This window comes from Zonotrichia leucophrys, chromosome 3 (genome assembly GCF_028769735.1).
Source record: "Zonotrichia leucophrys gambelii isolate GWCS_2022_RI chromosome 3, RI_Zleu_2.0, whole genome shotgun sequence".
Classification (NCBI taxonomy): Eukaryota; Metazoa; Chordata; class Aves; order Passeriformes; family Passerellidae; genus Zonotrichia; species Zonotrichia leucophrys.
Window position 1 is genome coordinate 108,005,774 of NC_088172.1, and position 19,858 is coordinate 108,025,631.

General features: G+C 43.6%; 1 protein-coding gene across 3 annotated transcripts in view; it reads right to left on the reverse strand.

Annotated features, from left to right (window-relative positions):
• Positions 1-11,992: 11,992 nt before the first annotated feature.
• The window catches only part of RUNX2 (RUNX family transcription factor 2), a 157,609-nt gene continuing 149,743 nt past the window's right edge, over positions 11,993-19,858 (reverse strand). For all 3 annotated transcript variants that reach the window (XM_064709901.1, XM_064709900.1, XM_064709899.1), the window contains one exon: positions 11,993-12,751. In XM_064709901.1, the coding sequence (XP_064565971.1) occupies positions 12,087-12,751 (665 nt within the window). In that variant the 3' untranslated portion in view covers positions 11,993-12,086. The remainder of the gene's footprint in view (positions 12,752-19,858) is intronic.

Genomic DNA, 19,858 nt, shown 5'->3' on the forward strand with positions numbered 1-19,858 from the left:
CTAAGGAGTCTTTGCTTAAGGATTGTCAAAGGCAAAAACTCTGAGTGTTTAACCCATAGACAGATTCAAAAGCGATTTCAAAGACCACATTGTTTTTTGCACTGGTTTGTTAAAATCTATGGGTCTCAGTTGGTTATTTCATGGTAGTAACTCAAAAACCAAGACAAAACTGAGTGCATGTACTCATTGATTTGGAAGCTGTCCCAGACTTGATGAGTATAAAAGATGAAAGCGACTTTTCTTCTTGCTTTCCCTCAGATTACTATTTCTACAAAAATTCCAGGTTCACTTATAAGTCCCAGAGATGTGGGGGCACTTCAGCTCAACAGACCCACATTGCATGGGCTGTGGCAGTATGCAGGAGGTGAGTGTTTTCTTTGTCTGGTTAGAAGTTACAGCTATGAGAATGATGGACAAATGCAAACTGCCAGCTACTGATTCTATGCCAGCTGTCTTCTCCAAGTGTGCAGGCTGTCACAATTTCATGTTTGCAGTCATTGCTTCAGCAAATAATTCAGGATATGAAAAAAGGAGTTAGAGTGACACTGGAGATGGAAGCCAGTCTTCCACTGGACATACTTAGATATACTTAGTCTTCTGAGTTTGGGAGGGTCTTATATAAGACAGAAAATGTGCCTGAATACACATTGATAAAGATGAATTTGAAAGTTATTTGACTCATGTTCAAACAAAAAAAAATATTTACTACATGGTTTGTTTCTTTGAAATGGATTTTATTTCATTAGAGTGAGTAACTGCAGTGCTTATGCATCTGTGAAGGCAATAAATTTCAGAATTTTGGGACTCCTGATAAGTGGGCACTCATACTTTTGATATTTATTGCTTTCCTTAGGAAATTAATCCTGAAGAAAGAGTGTCTGATTCTGAGCAATATCCTGAAGACCTCTATCTTCATATTCATTATTAGCAGGTGGCATCTGGCTCAAGACCACAGGAGAAGAATTTAGCAGGTGGTCATTGAGGGGACTCATATCAGTTCTGCTTTCTGTTTGTAAGAATAAGGAGGGAGGTTCAGCAGAAGAACAGCTCCTGCCAGGAGGGCTGTGCCAACAGGAAGCAGCACCAGTGCCTCAGTGGGTGGCACACTCTCCATCTGAGCTGGTGCTGCTCCCAGCCATCACCTCAACTGATGGCAGGAGAGGTTCAGAGGTACAGATAGCATCTTGCACACACAGATAGTAATCTGAGTCCTCATGAGCTGTTTTCCTCTCATTATGATTTTTCATCTTATTTTACAGTTAATTTTGGGAACTGATGCTTTCTAGACTTAGCAGATCACTGACAAAATAAAGTTTAGCTACATAAATCTAGCAGGCTACACTGTGAACACCAGAGTATCACAGGATGGTTTGGATTGGAAAGGTCCTTAAAGATCATCTTGTTCTACAACCCTGCCATGGGCAGGGACACCTTCCACTATCCCAGGTTGCTCCAAGTGCTGTCCAACCTGGCCTTGGACACTTCTATGGATGGGGCAGCCAGAGCTTCTCTGGGAAACTTGTTCCAGTGTCTAACTCCTATCACAGTAAAGAATTTCCTCCTAAATCTATTCTAAATTGTCCCTCTTTAAGTTTAGAGCCATTACTCCTTGTAGTGTCATGACAGGCCTTTGTAAATATCTTCAGCAAGACCATGTTCCTCAAAATCTCGTCCACTCTGACCTTGAATGTTTCGAGGCACAAGACATCCACCATCTCTCTGGGCAAGGTATTCACAGATATCCAGATATTCCTGTCTATTCAAGAGGCTTCTACATTGTACAAGAGGACTACATGTATCACAACACAATGGAAAAATAAAAATATATCCTTCAGACCCTTGTTGAGATCTCTTATGAGGAGATCATATTGAAATGTGTTCTTTTCTCCTGCTCTTTTATTCCATGAATGGCTTTTCAATACTTTAAGGGGGCTTTAAAGAAAGATGGGGGCAGTAGCAATACAAGGGGTAATGATTGTACAATAGAAGAGGGAAGATCCAAATTAGATATAAGAAAGAAATTTTTTATGAGAAGGGTTGTGAAACACCGAACAGGCTGTCCAGAGAGAGGGACAGTCCCTGGAAACACTGAAGGTTGGGTTGGAGAGGGCTCTGAGCAACCTGGTCTGTGTTAAGATTCTCTGTTCCTTGCAGGAGAAGAGTGAGTGTAAAAAATGCCTGAAGATGCAGCTGACAAAATAGATATTTACATGAACACAATACAATACAATATGTATATATATATATATATATATACACATATATCTATATATGACTCAATAAAAAAAAAATATACATGAATTATTGTGCTGGACTATACCCAAACAGTTTTTTCTTTCCAGAATGCATATCTGGGATATTTTTGTTCACATCTTTATAGTTTTTATTGGGCGATAATTTATAGGCCAGCTGATGTCAGCATAATCAGAGTTTAGTACAATTTCTTCTTCTTTTTGCTCAGCAGTGCTGTATTTATTGGTCTGTTAAGTTTCATTTCAGTGAGGTGCAGCCTGAGCCAATGGAACATAACTTTGAAAAACTCCTGAAAACAGGGTGTCTCCCTGCACTTATACTCCCCCTCATGCTTTATACTCTCATAGTATATTAAAGGATTCTAGTGTCACCTTCCAAGAAATATCCAACATTTGCTCATAAATAATTTTTAGCAGTTTTGACTTTTCTAAATATTTGTGGGTTTTATTTTTTTTTATTCCCACTTTGCCTGACAAAATGACAAGTTCAGGGGCAAAGCCTGATTGACTGCCCCACATTAGACATTTCACAACTGTCTAAGCAGAGTTCAGATGTCACCAAACCCAGCTGAGAGGCCTCTGCGGAGTTCAGCAGGTTATCATTTTTCTACTGTTTGATTTGTGGTTACTCTGCTTCAGTAACTGTAAAGAAATTAGTTCCCGGCTAGACAGGAACTGGTAAAACGAAAGTGGTGTTGATAGAGGTGTTACTGACATGGGCAGGACTTTTCCCCTGTAAGTGATATTTGTCCTGTCTTGTCCCAGTGCATTTTCTAAAATCATTACTTCTAATGTCTCCACTGGCTTTTTTTTTTTTTTTTAACATGCATAAGTAATCACTTTGCTTAGAAGCTTTTTTCAACCATTTCTTCTTTGCATTTTCATATCTATTTTCATGGTTTGCAGTCAGCTCTCAGTGAATACAGAGCTGGTTTGCTCTTCTCTTGCCTGAAGCTGCTCTTTCATTGTTAGACATCCCTGCATTCCCACACACACCTCGCACAGAGAGGAAATAGATGTGAACTGAGGCTGCAGAGATAAAAACTGCTGAGGCTGACGAAAAGAAAAACTAAATCCAGCTTGCACAAATGAAGTCTGTGTCAGAAAGTTACGCAGCTCCTCTAGCCTCATTCATGGTACACTGAATTTGTCTTATAACAGGACTATTATTTTTTCAAAACATGTGTTTTCAGGGCCATATTTAAACTAAGAGTAAATACAGGTTTTCCAGCAGTCACAGAAAAAAGGCCTTTCATTATCTTGCCTATATTTTCAACCAATTCCTGCTCAAACAATAAATAAGCCAAACAGGGAGGTATTTTTCTCTTCTATGGAAATGTTGATATTTTGAACTTTTTCAGGAGATAAAAATACTCAGACACAAAGCTCACTGTAGTTTGGGCATATTAAACCATTCTTCTGAGAGGAAAAAAGCATCAGCTCCCTGAATTATGGCAAGAGTTCTTTTTGATTTACTCTAATTAGTTAAAATTTGAAAAGACAGCCTGCTTTTAAACCAAAACAGACCAAACCAGCCCAAACCAAAACACCCTTATGATATTTCATTTTCTAAAATGGCAAAAGATGGCATTTGGAATGAGAACACCTTGACACTGGGTGACCTTGTAATGAAACTGGCCCTTCCTGCATAAATTTATGGCTGCCAGTGAATCAACTTTATTTTTTAAGAAGATTTATACAAAAACTTAGAAGAACTCCACCAGACCACTGATATTTAAACATACAGGATTCAAGGATAAGAATAATAATTCTTCCTCATTACTAGGAGTCACTTTTGCTTTGACCAAAGTAAACCCTTTCATAGCATTCAACTATTCCTTGGCTCATCCAGTCCAATTCAATTGGGAAAATGAGGACCTGAGAGTTCACTGTAAGCTGGTTTGTCATCTGAAGTTCAGCTTTTTGTTCTATAGTCTCCTGGTTTGGTGCTGGGTGTCTGCTACTGGGACAGCTGCCACATGGGCATCACCAGGTGTTCAGAAGATCCTCCTCTGTGTCAGGTTCCTGGGTAGCTTGAGCTTGTCTCTGAAGCAATTTAGTGATTTCTGAGCACAAAAAACTTTGTCATATAAGAGGAAGAAATCAGGGAGGAAAAAGACAAAGAAAACTGAAGTTGAGGAATGGAAAAGTCCAGTCAAAAATGACCTGAGTCCATGCTCCCTGTGGTCCCTGGGGTAGCCAAAGGTCCCAGCAAGAGCAGCCTATGCCTGGCAGACCTCAGTGAAACAGCCTGGAGGTCAGAGCTCTGCTGCCCTTTGCATCCTGAGGATTGGCTCTGTGGGAAGGGTTCCCAAGAGCACTGATGTGGCAGAGAACAGGAGTCATATACTCTACACCATATCCTTGCAGTCATTGAGTCAGAGAAATGAGAGATGGAAAATGCACTTAGGTCACTTGGTCCATTCCCCAACTGTTTAAAGGTTGCCCCCTACAATGTGTTCTTCATTGCTTTGTCTAGTCAGCTTCCCCCTTTTCCCTGGGGGTGCCATTCCACGCAGTAATAGACCTCGTTGTTAGGAAAATTTTCCTGATGTGCAGCCTAAATTTTCCTTGGCTCACGTTCATCCCACTACTTCAGTTAAAACCTCCTAGTCAGCTCTTAACTTCTCTCCACCTCAGGCCCTTTTCTTCTATCAGAGGGAACAAATGAGTCTGATGGAGTAAAGCCCTGTGTGTTTAAAAAATAATGACATCCTTACCTCCCAAGAGTGATAGTCCATACAGAATTAACATTAAATGTGCAAATTGCCTTGTTTTATGCAGAAGAAATGAATAGGCCCCTGGAAGCTTTAATCACATGTCTGTTGGCATGGCTTGAAAAGTCCAATGTCTACCAACATTTACTAAAACACATGGAGCCAGGTCCCACCTGGAACAGATCAATCTGCCCTGGTTGGTCAACTCAAGCTCAAAGCCCACTGGAAATTTGTATCACCCAAAGACCTGTGAGCTCCCTTCCCAGTCAAGGCTAGAATAGAACCATTTACCACCTCACTGGTGACACGGACTGTGGGACACCAGGCTGGTGTCACCAACACTTTCACTGTTTTGAAGAATCTGGAAGAAACTGTGGGGTTTGTATTTCCACTCACAGATAGCCAAGTTAAGCTAAGAATCCACTGTACTCTCCTAGCAGAGCCACATGTGCATCTGATGTTTTGATTCTGCTGACAGGGAGAAGAAATGCCATTTTCTATCGACCCAAAATAAATACTGTCCAAAAAATTTGAGGAAATGGGTAGAATAGCAATGCAGAGGAAGCAAAATGCTTCGTTTATTTCTTGAACTACTGGCATGGCTTGATATCTTTAATAAAATAAATATTTAGAAATAGAAACAGTCTTTGGCATTTTTCATACTTTTTCAGGACCCTCTTATTTTTGTTTTGTGACAAATACAATTTGTTACCATCACCATGAATCACCAAGGGCTTCAGCTGGTGGAAATCCACAATTTTCTGTTGAAAATATGTTTTGAATTACAGTTATAAGTAGCAAGCTCTTCCAGAGGGCTGTTTCAGTAAGACCTGTCTCTGAATAAAATGAGATTTCAGCCAAAGTTCAAGATAAATGGGAAACTAGACTGAGTGGTAGATGGGAACGATGTGGACCAAATCAGATGTTGACATTATACAATGTACAGCAATTGTCTGGGAACCACTTCCACAAGAAAAAGCAGTAGTGAGAAGTTACTGTTTCATGCTGTCTTATTTTAGAGAGTCTGCAGCAGAACCTGGCAAGGGGTTGTGGTGCACTTCTGTCTTCAACTTCTACATAACTGAATTCCTCTTTGTTGAGAGGAAGATTTCGGTTTCATACATCACTTGTTATTAATAATTACCTTGCGCTGTTACAGTGTTTAAAATCCCTTTCCACACTAAGTTTTGCATGATGGTGGAACAAAAACCTGCTCCTTGCTCTGAAAATGTAAAGGTTTGGTGTAAAATGGGGGTTACAGAGAGCAATCAGTGTTATAGAGGAGCAGATGGACTCTTTGCTCAGTGCTGCAGTCCTGGCATGCCCAGGCGAAAGAACAGTCTCATCTCTTCATGCCAGGCTGGATGGGGCTCTGAGCAACCTGATCTCATGAAAGGTGTCAGTGCCCATGACAGGGAATTGGAACTGGGTGATCTTTAAGGTCCCTTCCAAGCCAAATCATTCTGTGTTTCTGTGACATCTGAAAGCCCAGAGTATGTCACCTTTATTTCCCTAAATACCAGTACTAATTGCTTCATGTCCTACAGCCTAACTCTGGCTAAGCCAAGAGCAGGGTTTCAGTGTCTGTCAAGAGGAAGAAAAATTCCATGTGGAAGATGACCAGAAACACCTGACCAAGTACAAAATTTGCTGCCTTTTAGCATTCAAAATGAGCTGCCAGCTTGCAGCTGGGCTAATGGGAAGGAATGCACTCTCCCAGGGCAGCCATGGCTGGGAAAGCCCTTGGGTCCAGCTTTATTCAGCTTTTGTCATTCATATGAATAAATCCCCCCTCTATCAAACCACCCATCGCTCCAATCACTACCCCCTGAACCTGACCATGAACTTAAGCTTCTTCGACCAATTTTCAAGCCCATCCTTCCTAGGAATCCCACTAATTCTCATCTCAGTAATATTCCCTCTTACTCTTACTACCTCTTACTACCCTCTTACTACCCTCCCTAGACAATCAATTAATTACTAACTGACTCTCAACCCTCCAGCTATGATTTATCAACCTAGTCACAAAACAACTAAAAATACAACAAATAACAATAATGGGAGCAGTGCTGCCTGCCTAGGTTCTCCCCTGGCACAGTGGGCTCCAGAGCCAGCTGGGGCTGGGCAGACCCTGCATTTCTGTTGCATCCCTGGGTGATGTGAGCAGAGGCTCCCCAGCCCATGGGATGAGTATAGATGGTGTGGCTTTGGTCCCTGGCTGGGTGACTCAGTTGTCCCCTCCCAAGCACAGCCATGACCAGCACAAGCACTGCACACACAGCCCAGGACAGGGACAGCCAGGGCCACAGGGTATCCTTGCCCACACTGATGGTGCAGCATCCTCTGCCCCACGGACCCAAAGAGGATCTCTCACCAGGCTGGCAGCTGTGGCTCAGGATAAAGCCCTGTGGTTATGGGTGCAGCCAATCCCTGGCACAGGTGTCCTGGTTAGTTGTTCACTGAAACACTGAAGAGAAACCCAAAGAACTCTGCAAAATGCTGTAGTGGAAGGTCTGGGAGGAAGCTGCAGGCACAGTCCCTGTGGCTTTGTGGGCAGAGATGGGTGTCCACAGGGGCATCTGGCAGGGGGTACCTGCTTTGTGCTTCCCAGACAGAGCTCAGATGGAAAACCCTCTTGTCTGTAGGAGGGAGCTCATTCCTAGGCTCTGAGCTGCCAGCTTGCAGCTGGGCTAATGGGAAGGAATGCACTCCCCAGCAATGATTCTTTATAAATTATTTTTACTGGAAGATTTGAGTGTCGTTACTGTGAATGTGTGTACAAATATTGGAAGAACAATGTGTGCTAGAGAAAACAAAGTGAAAAACCACCCGGCTTCCTATTTCTCCTGGGTAAACCTGTGATTTCTCCCACCTTCTTGAGTTGCAGTCTAATACAATATTGTACAGCCTGCTGCCTCCTTAAATAATTCCTGCTGGAGCAGCAGACACTGAGTACATCACTCAAACCCCATGAAGTTGTTTAGCTTTCTGTTCCACATCCTCAGGAGTTAATTCTCTGGGAGAATGGAATGACTTGGATGTTCCTCTGGGTGCTCTCCTGGCACAGGATAACTCCTGGCATGGGGCTGGAGCTGGATACTTTGGGGGGCTTTCCAGTTTTACTGTCAGTCCTATTCTCCTGAGTTCCCATTTCCCCTCTTCCTGTTCCTCACACTGCTATTGTGATTCAAATAAATGTGATATATTAATGTTTCACCGGTTTAAAATGAACTGCAATTACTAACAGAGGATTTATTTCATTTACTTCCAGCCACCTAGAAGTCAAGCATCTGGTTTACAGGAGTCATCTATAGTCTGGGGAGAGCCATGGGCATTGCCAGAAGTCAAATGCCTTCCTACCTATTTAAAATACCTTTTTTAGGCTGAGATGAAAGCCCATGGCTGTAGAGGAACTACAAACCCAAGGTTTAGGTGATTCAGGTGTGGTGACTTAAAACCCACCTTCAATATTTGTTCAGAAACAAACTGTGAAAGATGAGATCAGTGTGTTTGGGATTTTGATAGGGAGGCCACAAGGGGTTGTGTTGATCACAATGCTGACTCTAACAACCTGGCCTCCAGCCTTTACATTTTCTCATCCAGAGTGTTTAAGGGTGTTTTAGTAGAAAAGCAAAGCAGCATCTGCCAATTTTAAAGTACATCTTTCCCCAAAAATTCCTGCCTTGGAAAATAACAAGGCTGTGGAAGAGGAAGAAGAAGGAACAACTGAAGATGTCACAAGAGATAAAAGGCCAGCAGGGGATTTTTAATATTTTAACAGCCTCTGGAGTGTGAGATGATGAGATATTTCTAACAGGACTTTGAACACTCACCAAGGCACTGTAACTTTCAGCCTCACACTTTGAGCTGAATCAAAATGAATAATTTAGGAAGAAAGTCTCTTGAACTCTTTGCCATGGGTTGTGTGGATCCGTCACATTGTCATTTCCACAGGTGCTGGGGAACTGTGGGGACACAGTGCCAGCTCTCCTGGGGTTTCAGTCTTTCTTCAGCCATTCTGCTGCCACTTTTAGGGGCTTTAGGAGACTTTTTTGTGGTAAGCGGCACTCTAGCTTTTGACTGGCAGCATAGCACATGTGGAGCAGCAGCTCAGCAGTGCCAGTAAAACTGCTGAGCACACACAGAACAGCAGTGGGGCTGGTAGCACCAAGCTGGATGGGGACAGATGAAAGCCAAGAAGAGCAAACAAACCCTGAGACAGAGTCAACTTTTGCCAGCAAGGTGATGCAGTCAGAACAAGCACTTGCTTCTAGTAGTGTTGAAGTGGTTTAATGAAGTTGAGGGAGTAATTCCCAAAGGACACAAGTAGACAAAACACTGAGTAGAGAAAAATGCACTTTGCTGCATGTGGGTAGGACCCCTTCTAGCATGGCAGAGAAGCCCTTTGTGGCCATGGTGGGGCTGCCCAGATGTACCTGAGCTGTGTTTTAACTCACATGGGCCGGGCACAAACCCTGCAGAAGGCTCTGCAGATGGGGACCTGCAGCATTAGAAGAGCCCTGGCTGGGCTCATGCTGGCTCAGGGTGCAGGGGCTGCCCCTGACCACAGACAACCTCTGTGTGCCCCACAGCCAGTTGCTGTGCCCTGTGAGGGCCAGCAGTGGTTACCAAGTCAATCCAAAAGCTGCTTCTTCTGGCTACAGGCTCTGGTCCTGCTCTGTTGTCAGGATGCTGCAGGACCAGACAGCTTGGAGCCTACACAGCAAAGGTGTTCAGCATCTAATATCTTTGGCTGTGACATCACAGAAATCTCATTCCTTTAGGAAGTGGCTCAGGAATGGCACTTTTCCCTCCCTGCCAGATGGATTACACTCAGCATCTTTGAGAATGAAGAACACTGCCTTCGCAGCTGAATATAGGCAACTTTTCCAGGCTTTTTGTGAATTTGCATGGCATGGAAACTGTTCCCAAATCCCTTAGACACCTAAATAAAGTCAGCTGTAACCTTGGTTTGTAAAGCATCAGCAGCTGCTTTACCAGTAATGCTTTCTGAATTTATAGCTGTATGCCTTGCATGGATCTAAAAAACTCCAGTGACCTTTTCATCAACATTAGGCCATGAAAGGTTACTGCTGGAAAATAACAGGATCAATCAAGCAAAACTATCAACAGTGGGGGAATATGCTATTTATTTACTACTTATGCTAAGATGAAAGAGGGAAAGATGGTAAAAATGAAAATGATTCCTTTTATTTTTTAATCTTGGAGCTCTCCCCTTTCTTTCCTGTCCTATATTTCATAACGAAAGGAGGAAAAGTGATAAACTTCCTCTATTTTTGCTTTTTTAGTCAAAGGAAACTGCAATGGACAAATCAAAAACCAGAATGTTTTAAAGATACTCCTTTTATATTCTTTTGTTAAAACACATATGTAAACACAAACTTAAAAGGTAGTGTAGGGAATCTATGAAATGATTGGGGTTTTTTTCACCTTTTTGCTAAACACAGCAGAGGAAAAAAAATGTCTGATCAGACTAGAAAAAACCCATGATTGAGCAGGACAATTCCTTTGTCTTTCAGGCATAGACTCAAAAAATATGGATAGGTTTATATATAAATACATATGCAGTAACCAAAACCTCAAATTCAAATACACCTGAGCTTTGGGGAAGTTTGTATATTGATTCAATCTTTGTGGCTTAGACTCATCTGTAACAGAAATATTTGCAAATAGACAGAATACTTCCTCTTTAATCTTATCTAGTGATCTGTCTGTCTGGGATTTTCCTAGAGATGGCCTCAGATCCTGATATCTGAGGGATGAGTAGCTAAATTATGGCAAGATCATACACAGCTTCACAGAGACCTTTACTTTCTTCTCTTTGCCATGAGCATGTGTTTTGTTTTAATCCACTGGGATGAAAGGCAGAGCAGCAGCACAGCCTGGCTCAGCAGCCACCAGAACTAAGCTTGGCCCACATTCGGGAAAAGATATTTGGACCACTGGTTCATAAAATCATATAATGATTTGGGTTGGAAGGGACCTTAAAGATCAGGGACACTGTGGACAGGGACAACCTGGTCTGGTTGTTTGTACTATGGGCAGACTTCAGCTGAGATGCACAAACCAGCTCTGCAAGAGCTTTTAGTTCTCTTTCCAGGGGCTCTTCCAGAGCTCCAAGCACATCCCAGTCTTCATCTCCAGCTCTGGTGCCTCCACCCGTCCAATCCTGCCCTCCACCAGCTGCTCTACAAGTCAGACATTTGGGAAGAGCAAATCCTGGATTCACGTCCAGGAGGTTTTTCTCCATCCACCAAGAGGATTGTTCAGGGTTTCACACCTCCAATGCCACTTTTAGGCAAGCTGCTGCACCCTGGCAATAGGGAAAGATTGTGAAATGTAGGATTTATCCACATGTGCCTGGCTGATTGTTGTAAATTAGCTTGGTCTGTTTATGCCCTTGAAGAACCCTGGGCACTGGCAAATAGGACAGATTGACTTGAGCTAAGCACCTTCCTTTTCTCTCTCTTGGAGGGCAGGAGGTGGATGAGGCTGTCTGGTAGCTGTTCAGCCCCACTGCTGCTTAGACAACTACCCTGCTTTATATTCTGAATAATTTATCATGGCTTGTACCTGTGCTGGTAGTTACAATTACCCCTGAGATTTAGTGCACTGGGAAGGGCTCCAACTTCAACAGAGCTGTGCCATTCAACATGGATGAGGATAAACATGGAAATTTTTCAGTTTCATTGTGTCCTTTCCTTTCTGTGTCCCCCCACATTGCCCAGAGTGGTTTTGTGACCGCCTTGAGCATTTTCTCGTGGGTAACTTCCCACCACTTCAGATTCCCAGCATTTTCAGTGTGTGAGACCTCACCGGCTCCTACCAGTGCTCGTGTGGTTAATGGGTGAGAGGAGGGGAGTGAGCGCATCCAAAAGGAACGCCAGAAACATAAACAATTTTATTAACAAGACCACAAAACTATTTTTTAATATATGCAGCCATTTACAAGGGGCAAACAAACAAACTGACAGAAAAACCCACTGGGGAGACGTGGTCAGCGTCTGCGACTGCAGCGAGCTTGCTCCAGTGGTGTGGGCAGGTTTGGGGAGGGTCCCTTTCCTCTGGGCAGCACCACTCCCTGTGAAACCTGGCACTAAGGAGGTGGGGTGCCACCAGCATCCTGCTGGGGTGCCAGGGATGATGCCAGCTGGGTGAGGGCTCGGGCAATGGTGGACAGGTGGCTGTTCATGGTCCGCAGCTCCGCCAGGATGTCGCTGACGTTCGCAGACGCCTCGGAGCCCGCAGGCACCGCTGGTGGTGGGGACGCAGCCCCCGGAGCGCTGCTTCCCAGAGCTGCTGCCTGGGGATTCTCCTCTTGGGAAGGGTGTGGGGCTGGGCTGCTGCAGGGCTTCATGCCTTCCAGGGAGCCTGTGCTTATGGGTGGCTGGTCTTCCTCCTTGCCTTGGATGGTGGCAAGCGTGGCTGAGGCGAGGAAGGGCAGCCAGTTGATGAGGTGGGTGGCACCACTGGGTGGGACAACGGGCAGATAAATCCCAGGGTGCAGGGATGGAGTAGAGGCAGGCGGGGCAGGGAGAGAAGGAAGTCCAGAGTGAACAGTGGCAGCAGAAGTGGATGGTGAAATAGGAGGTGGTTTTGGATGTAGGGCTGCAACACACGCGGGTAACGGTGGTGAAAATGATGCAGTGCCGGTGTCAGAGGAACAGGAGGGTGATGCTGGAGCTGTGAAAGGTCCAGGCTCTTCAGAAGTTGGTGGTGAAGTGGCAGCAGGTGGAGCATCAGGAGTGCAAGGATCTGAATCTGCAAGGAAGATACACCATGAGCCTTCATTCACACATACCCTTACATACAGACTGCTGTCTGCTGTGCCCTCAATGGGACCAAGCCTTCCTTGAGAAAAGGGGAAATTTCACCAGCTGGCAGTGATACTCTCTGTAGGCCCATTAGAAAAGAACAGGTGTAATCTAAGACAAGAGCCTATTGTAGGTTAGCATGAACTAAATATTATAAAACTAAATTATCTTTCCACTCTCATTCTTCATAAAATCTGTGGACAGGCCTGAACATTTTTCTGGTTGACATCTTGTAGCTATGAATTAGCTGGTGAATTACCTACTTGTTTTCCTGGCCAGCCATGGAACCATGGTAATGCCCTAAGTGACTCAGATGTCCTGTGTATATGGGAGGGCTGGACAGCTTCTGCTTGAGCTAAATTGCTGCTTTACAGAGGGTCCCAGTTTTCAGCATTTTGGTTTGAACAGACAGGTAAACACTAGACACAGTAAGGGCTACCTAGTGGCTTAGACCCTTCAATTTTTTTATAATGTGTGGAGACATGGCTGAGTTCACACAATCAAAGTTTGATGTATATCCCTGCCTAGATCCCCTCAGTAACTTCAGATATGGAAATCAAAAAGAAGAGACAGAAAGAAATTGTTGACACTGTGAATCCCTGACTGACATTTGTGCCCTCTTGTAAGTAGTTCACTGGACCTCATCTGATGTCCATTAAGGTCATTAGAAACTTGGATTGAGTCCCTTAGATACAGCATAGGAAGAAAGAGCAGCCTCTGGATGATATAAAGAGGCTTGGAGAGCTACATGACTGTCCAAGGTGCTCTACCCACTGTGCCCAGTTGCTAAATACCATATGGTAAGGATGATCCTGTTTCTACAATCATTCTGAAAGCCAGAAATATAATAGGAAATTTTACCTTTTCAACAGCCTCAAAGATTTGGATAGGTGGAATTACAATGTCACACTGTACATCTTTATTTTAGCATTGGGAACACATTATGCAAGAGGTGGTGAGATGCTACAGGAGTGGTCAGTGTAAAACAGATGTATTTTAAAACTACTTTTGCTGCAATTAAGTGCAAATTTTAAGGCACTGCTGTGGATAAAAAAGACACAAATTAATAAATTTATCTAGGTTAAAACAACCTAGAGAAAGCCAAGTACTGAGGTGTTAACACTATGCTATTATTATTTCTGGCATCTAAAAAATCTGATGTGAGAATATATTTTCATTGCTGGCTGCTTTGGTATTCCAGATAGCAAACTGAAATTCTGACTCAAAAACAAAGGTTTTTCCCTGTCATTCCTAATACCAAACCAGCTGGACATGCATGCAGAAAAAGTCCATCTTTGTCCCACATGGGACTACTATGTTGTTCTTAACTAGACACACATGTTGCTTGGAGGGGATTATGACACAAAATTGAGTTTCCCTTTATGTTCCTGAGATTTTATGGAGAGTTACTGCAGGTTCCTTGAAATGGTTTCCTTCCTTTGTGTATTGGCTTTCTTCCCAATACAAGGTCCCTGCCTACACAGGCACTCAACCCCTGTCCACTGGAGGTGGGCTGAGCATGCTGCATTTTGGGCTTCCAAAGTGCCCAAAATGCTCTTGATTTGCCTTGGGTTTCTCAAGACAAAAACAAAAATAAAGCACAGCTCAACTACAGGTTCCTTTTCCATCCAAACCACCGATGTTTGCAAGGACTGAGATGAAAGTTTCAGGTTTGGCTGCACTGTGGTGTTAACCAGAACAGTGTTTATGGTCCATATATAGTGTGGCTAATCCCTGTCCACACTGCCCAAGCAAATCAAATTAAGTGTAATGTTTTTCCATATATTAGAGAGCAGAGGAAGTTTGACAAACCTTAATGTAATCTGGTTTATAATCTGTGGAAATAACTGTCACAATTGATTCTTAAATAGTAAGAGAGATACTCGAGTTAATATACGAAGAGTAGCAACTTATACAGAAAAAAATAGAGGCAAAAATCTGGACACCAAAGGCTCTTCCATTTGGCTGAAACCTTTCCAAGCAGTGTGGTTTCCCTATCAGAAGCCACAGTTTTGCGATTCCCCTAAACCCCTTTTAAGATTTATTTATGCCATGTAGCCTTTAAACACAACTTGCTCAGCTTGATCAGGCTCCCACACTTCCATCTAAGAAATTCCACATGGGTATCTGGATACCTGCATGTGTATCCTTGTGTATCCAGGACATGTGGGAGCTGCTGCAATGCTCAGATCAGAGAACACAGAGTGACTGATGGCTGGGATGGGTCTGACTCAGCTGCTCAGCATCCAAAGACTGCAGAACCACAGCACCACTGAGCCTGGGAGGGACCTCTGCAGAGTGCCCAGTCACAAACCCTGCCCAAAGCAGTGTCAACAATTTTTTTTCTCCAAGGTCAAAATTGCTGGAGTGCGTTTGAGAGAGTCCAGTTATATGGGAGTTCTGAATAGGATGAAACATGGAGCAAGCAACTACTGTTGTGTATCAGATACAACAGGATGATTTATTTCCTTCCTCTTGAATGCTGTTTTTTTTTTCCCTCTCATTGCAACTCATCACAATTTTAGTGCCTGGTCATTACCACGTTTTTTTGTACAGCCCTTACAAAAAAAGAGTCTTAAACTGGAGCATCCAGGTGCACTGTCACTGCTGATGATGTTCAATCCACATCTAGACAGAGCTGGAGCTAAGTGGGGTTGGATGGATGCCTGCAGAGAGGAGAGATGTTGAACACAGAGTGCTCAGACAGGTACAGTTACCTTCCCTAAGGATATCAGCCACCTGCTCCTGGTCATTCAGCATCCCCCAGTACACCCAGTCCACAGAAGCTGGGTGGATGCTGCAGCCTACCCCCACATGCAGACACTGACTGTTCAAGGCAAGCTTGTAGCTTAGAAGAAAATTTAAATCATCAGCTGGGGGAGTGAATCCAGGGTTGGGATCAGCTTCATCTAAACAACTGAACTAAAAGTGCTTGGTGAAGAAATTCCTTGGAAGTTCCCGCACTTTCCATGCTGTGTATCAAGGGAAAGCCCCCTAAATGAAGGCCTAGACACATAAGGTTTATCTCTCTGAGCAATTTCAAGAGTCACTTCTTTTATATTGAGAGCACAGGCAGCTTTGCCTCATCCTTCAGGAGGACTGTTTTACTGAGATGGGATTCCAGTCATAGAATCACAGAATATCCAGAGTGGGAAGGGACCTGCAAGGCTCATGGAGTCCAAATCCCAAACGGGTCCACCCCCAAAATCACACCATGTCTCTGAGAGTGTGTTGTAGTTTTTCTTCAGCTCTACCAGGCTTGGTGCCATGACCACTTCCCTGGGGAGCCTGTTCCAGTGCCCAGCCACCCTCTGGGTGAAGAAACCTCTCCTAATATCCAACATAAACCTCCCATGACACAGCTTCATGCCATTCCATCAAGTCACCTTTGGCTTGTCTGTCTATACACAGTCACAGCCTACAGCATGGATGTCTACATCTTATCTAATTCCCAAGCCTTTCTTTGCATTCAGTGGATTAAATAGGTCGAGCATCACCTCTGTATTGCTAGAATGAGAGATTTATCTTCATCACTTTGATGGGAATAATGTTGGATAACTAAATTGGATGTGGATGTCATTATCTGAAAATGCCTACATTGCAAAAGGGTGCCATGTACCTGTGCATAAAAATGACTGCCTAGCTTAAAAACATTCCATATCCTCCTGATCTACTATGGCTCTCTCAAAGGGAAAGCCATTGCACATCCTTGTTTTACCTATTTGCAAGCAGGAGGAAACATTTCTGCTCTGCCACCTCCAAGAGGATCTCAGGGTGTCCAAAACTCATGAGACTGTAATGAGAGGGACCAGAGGAGCACCTCCAGGTGGGGATTTCCTAATATTTGTCCTGCTCATGGATGATGAATGTCACCAAAAGATTAATGATCTGCCCTGTGAGAATGGCCAACTAAAGTTATTTTAAATTAATTCAGCTGTATGAGAAGATAATGTACTTCACTTTAGAGTCAGCCTTGGCTATCTAAGCTGCTTTTGTTTGACTACTGATTTTATCTGCCTTGCAGCTAAATTGCTGCAAACTGATTTCTCAGTCTATTGTCAACTAACAAGGGAAAGGTCTGTGAAGAAGAAACCTTGAGGGAAAAGCAGGAGCATGACTTTCCACAGATTCAGCTCATCTAATATCAGCCCTTTAGCTGGCATCTAGCATGAGGCAGTCGTCTTGGCTCCAGTCAAGAAAGAAGCACCTCTGGGGCAAAGCCACTCCAAGCCATCCAGTCCCTAAGTGGGGTGAAGGATCATGCTCTGAAATGTCCCTGCCCTCCCACAACTACTGGTAAATCCACTACCTTAGATGGGCTGAGTATCTTCTAAATGGGTGAAGTTGTGTGAGCTGGATTTCCCACTTTATAGGTAGATGTAACGAGTAATTTCACAGAATCACAGACTGGATCAGGCTGGAAGGGACCACAGAGGGTCATTTTGTACATGCCCCCTGCTCAAGCAGGGCCATCCCGGAGCACAGGGCACGGGATTGTACCCTGATATTACTGGTATATCCCCAGTGAGGTAGACTCTCCATGATTTCTGGACAGACTGTTCCAGTGCTTGGTCACTGCCCAGGAAAGAAGTTCTTCCTCATGGTCAGGTGGAACTTCCTGGGCCCTCTTCCTGAGCTTCTGCCCTCTGCCACTTGTCCAATGGCTGGGCACCACAGGCTAGAGCTTGGCTCCATCCTCTTGGCACCATCAATTTCCTATCAAATCTCAATAGCAGATGGGTAATGCTGCTTCTGTGTTCCCATGGAAAGCACAAACCATAGAGACAAGGTTTAAGATACAGGAGAGTAGAACCTGAAGCCCCTAGAGTGCTTCAAGGAATGAACTTGTGATTAAGAAGGTGATAATCTTTCAAGTGAGTCAGGACTGAAAAAGCAATCTATTTCAATAGTGTCAGTACTTCATCTATTTAAATAACCAGTGCTTCAAGGGAGCTTGAAAAAGTGAGGGACAACAACTTTTAAAGAGGGAAGATAGTGATAGGAAAAGGGGGAAAGATTTTAAACTAAAAGAAGAGAGATTCAGACAGCATTAGAAGAAAGTTTGAGAGATTCAGACAGCATTAGAAGAAAGTTTTTCTCAGAAGGTGGTGAGGCACTGGAACAGGTTGCTCAGAGAAAATTTGCCTTCCCTGGAAGTGTTCAAAGCCAGATTGGATGTTGCTTTGAGCAACCTGGTCTGGTGGAAGGTGTCCCTGCAACGAGTAGAGAGGTTGGAATGAGAAAATCTTTAACATTCCTTCCATCCCAAACAGTTCTATGATCCTGTGATCCTGTGATTCAATGATAAGGATATTGAGATGCTGAAATGAGTCTCTTTGGAGAGACAGTGACCTGCAGGAGGCCTCTGTGCTGTGTCCTTTCTGCTCAGGTTGATGCAGCTGCTCTAAAGCTGTCGGTGTCTGTGTGTGCCCGCGGGACTGAGTGCGTGTGTGCTCCCCCTGCGCTTCACAGCTGCTTCCCAAGAAAGTCTAAATATACGCCTGCCTCCGCTTTCTGGTGAGAAGTGAAACTCCAGTCCCAACAGCTTGTGGTAAATGAGAGCCCAAGAGCAGCATGTGCGTCACTGAGGGCGGTGCTGCTTTTGCATGGACAAAATCCATCTCTGGGACCTGCATCTGAAGCCAACCCTCCTGCGCTGCTCAGGTGTGATTCAGATGGAGTGGAATTGCTTCCCACTGCCAGGCTAAGTCAAGTTTAGAAGAGTTTCAAGCAGGTTTAGAAGGGATTAAGTCACCAGCTTGGGTGAAGAGGCCACGGGACATGACGTGGTGTAGGTCTGAAGAGAAGCATCAGTGTGGGCACTCCAGGATTGGTATTTGCATACATGTGATTTCAGAAACAGAATTGTGCTCTAGATATTATTTTCGTTCTAGTCTAGCCTTTAATTAATTATTTAATGAATCAATCTAAACTAGCTCTGAATACTTGCTTTTCGGTTAGCAGCTTAGAAATGCATAGAAAATTCATAAAAGCATTTAGGCAAGCTTATTGTTAATTATTTTTTAGATAAAGCAAATCACAAACCTGTCCTAGGAACCCACTCCTCTCTTTATAGGTAGAAAAATCACAAAATATTTTATATATCACGATGCTGCTTCCTTTAATGATAGGAGTGGTTTTATGTATTTAAATATGTTTGTTCAAGCCAGGAATTTTGTGCAAAATACTGATTTGAACAAAAAAATAGATCAGAGTATTCCAAATCAACCCTATTCCTCTGGTTTGTGGCTTATTTTTAAAGGGATTTTGCAAATAATTGCAAATAATTGTAGTTTGCGAGAACAATGCTGTAATGGAGCACATGGCAAAGTCTCTTCCAGGGTCCATGGCATTTCACCAAAAACACCCCAATTCTATGCTGTCAAACTGGTTGAGTCATTTCAGGAAGGCTCCTTCCTCTGGCCTCTTGCTTTTTAAACAGCCTAATAACAATCCAAGACCTACTCTACATATTTTAACTCATTTAAAAATTTTTCTGACTTCATAAGCTTGTGCATCTCTTTGTAACTTGCTTTTATTTTTTTTTTTTTTGTTTCAACTGTGGTCTGTTTTGGGGTCTGTTCCTCTTCTTTCAGGTACAGTACACCAGGCTTAGCCGGACTGAGTTTTATGTGACTAATCCCATTATGACTCCTGTGGAGTTGTGCTCTTTCAAAATTTCTTGAGTAATAGTCTGTTATGAGTACATACTTATTCCCATGTCATGCGAACAAATTCGTTCTCACAGTTTGTCATGGGCCATCTGCTTTTTCATCTTTGTCCCTGGCTTAATTTCAGTGAGATTTTATTCACTTCCTGACAAAATGTGTGTTTTTACACTCATTTGGGACCAGATTTTCCAGGAACCTGAGGTCCTTCTTTGACACCTAAGGGACAGAGCCAGACTTTTTGAAGTGCTCTGCTACTCCTGTGATTTCTGAAAACAGAAGAGTCCCTGAGGGTGCCCTGACATCTCAGCGTGGGGAGGGAATGGGAAAAGAGGAGGTAGGCACGTTGGAGAGGTAATATTGTTGGGCAGCAGGCAATTCCTCAT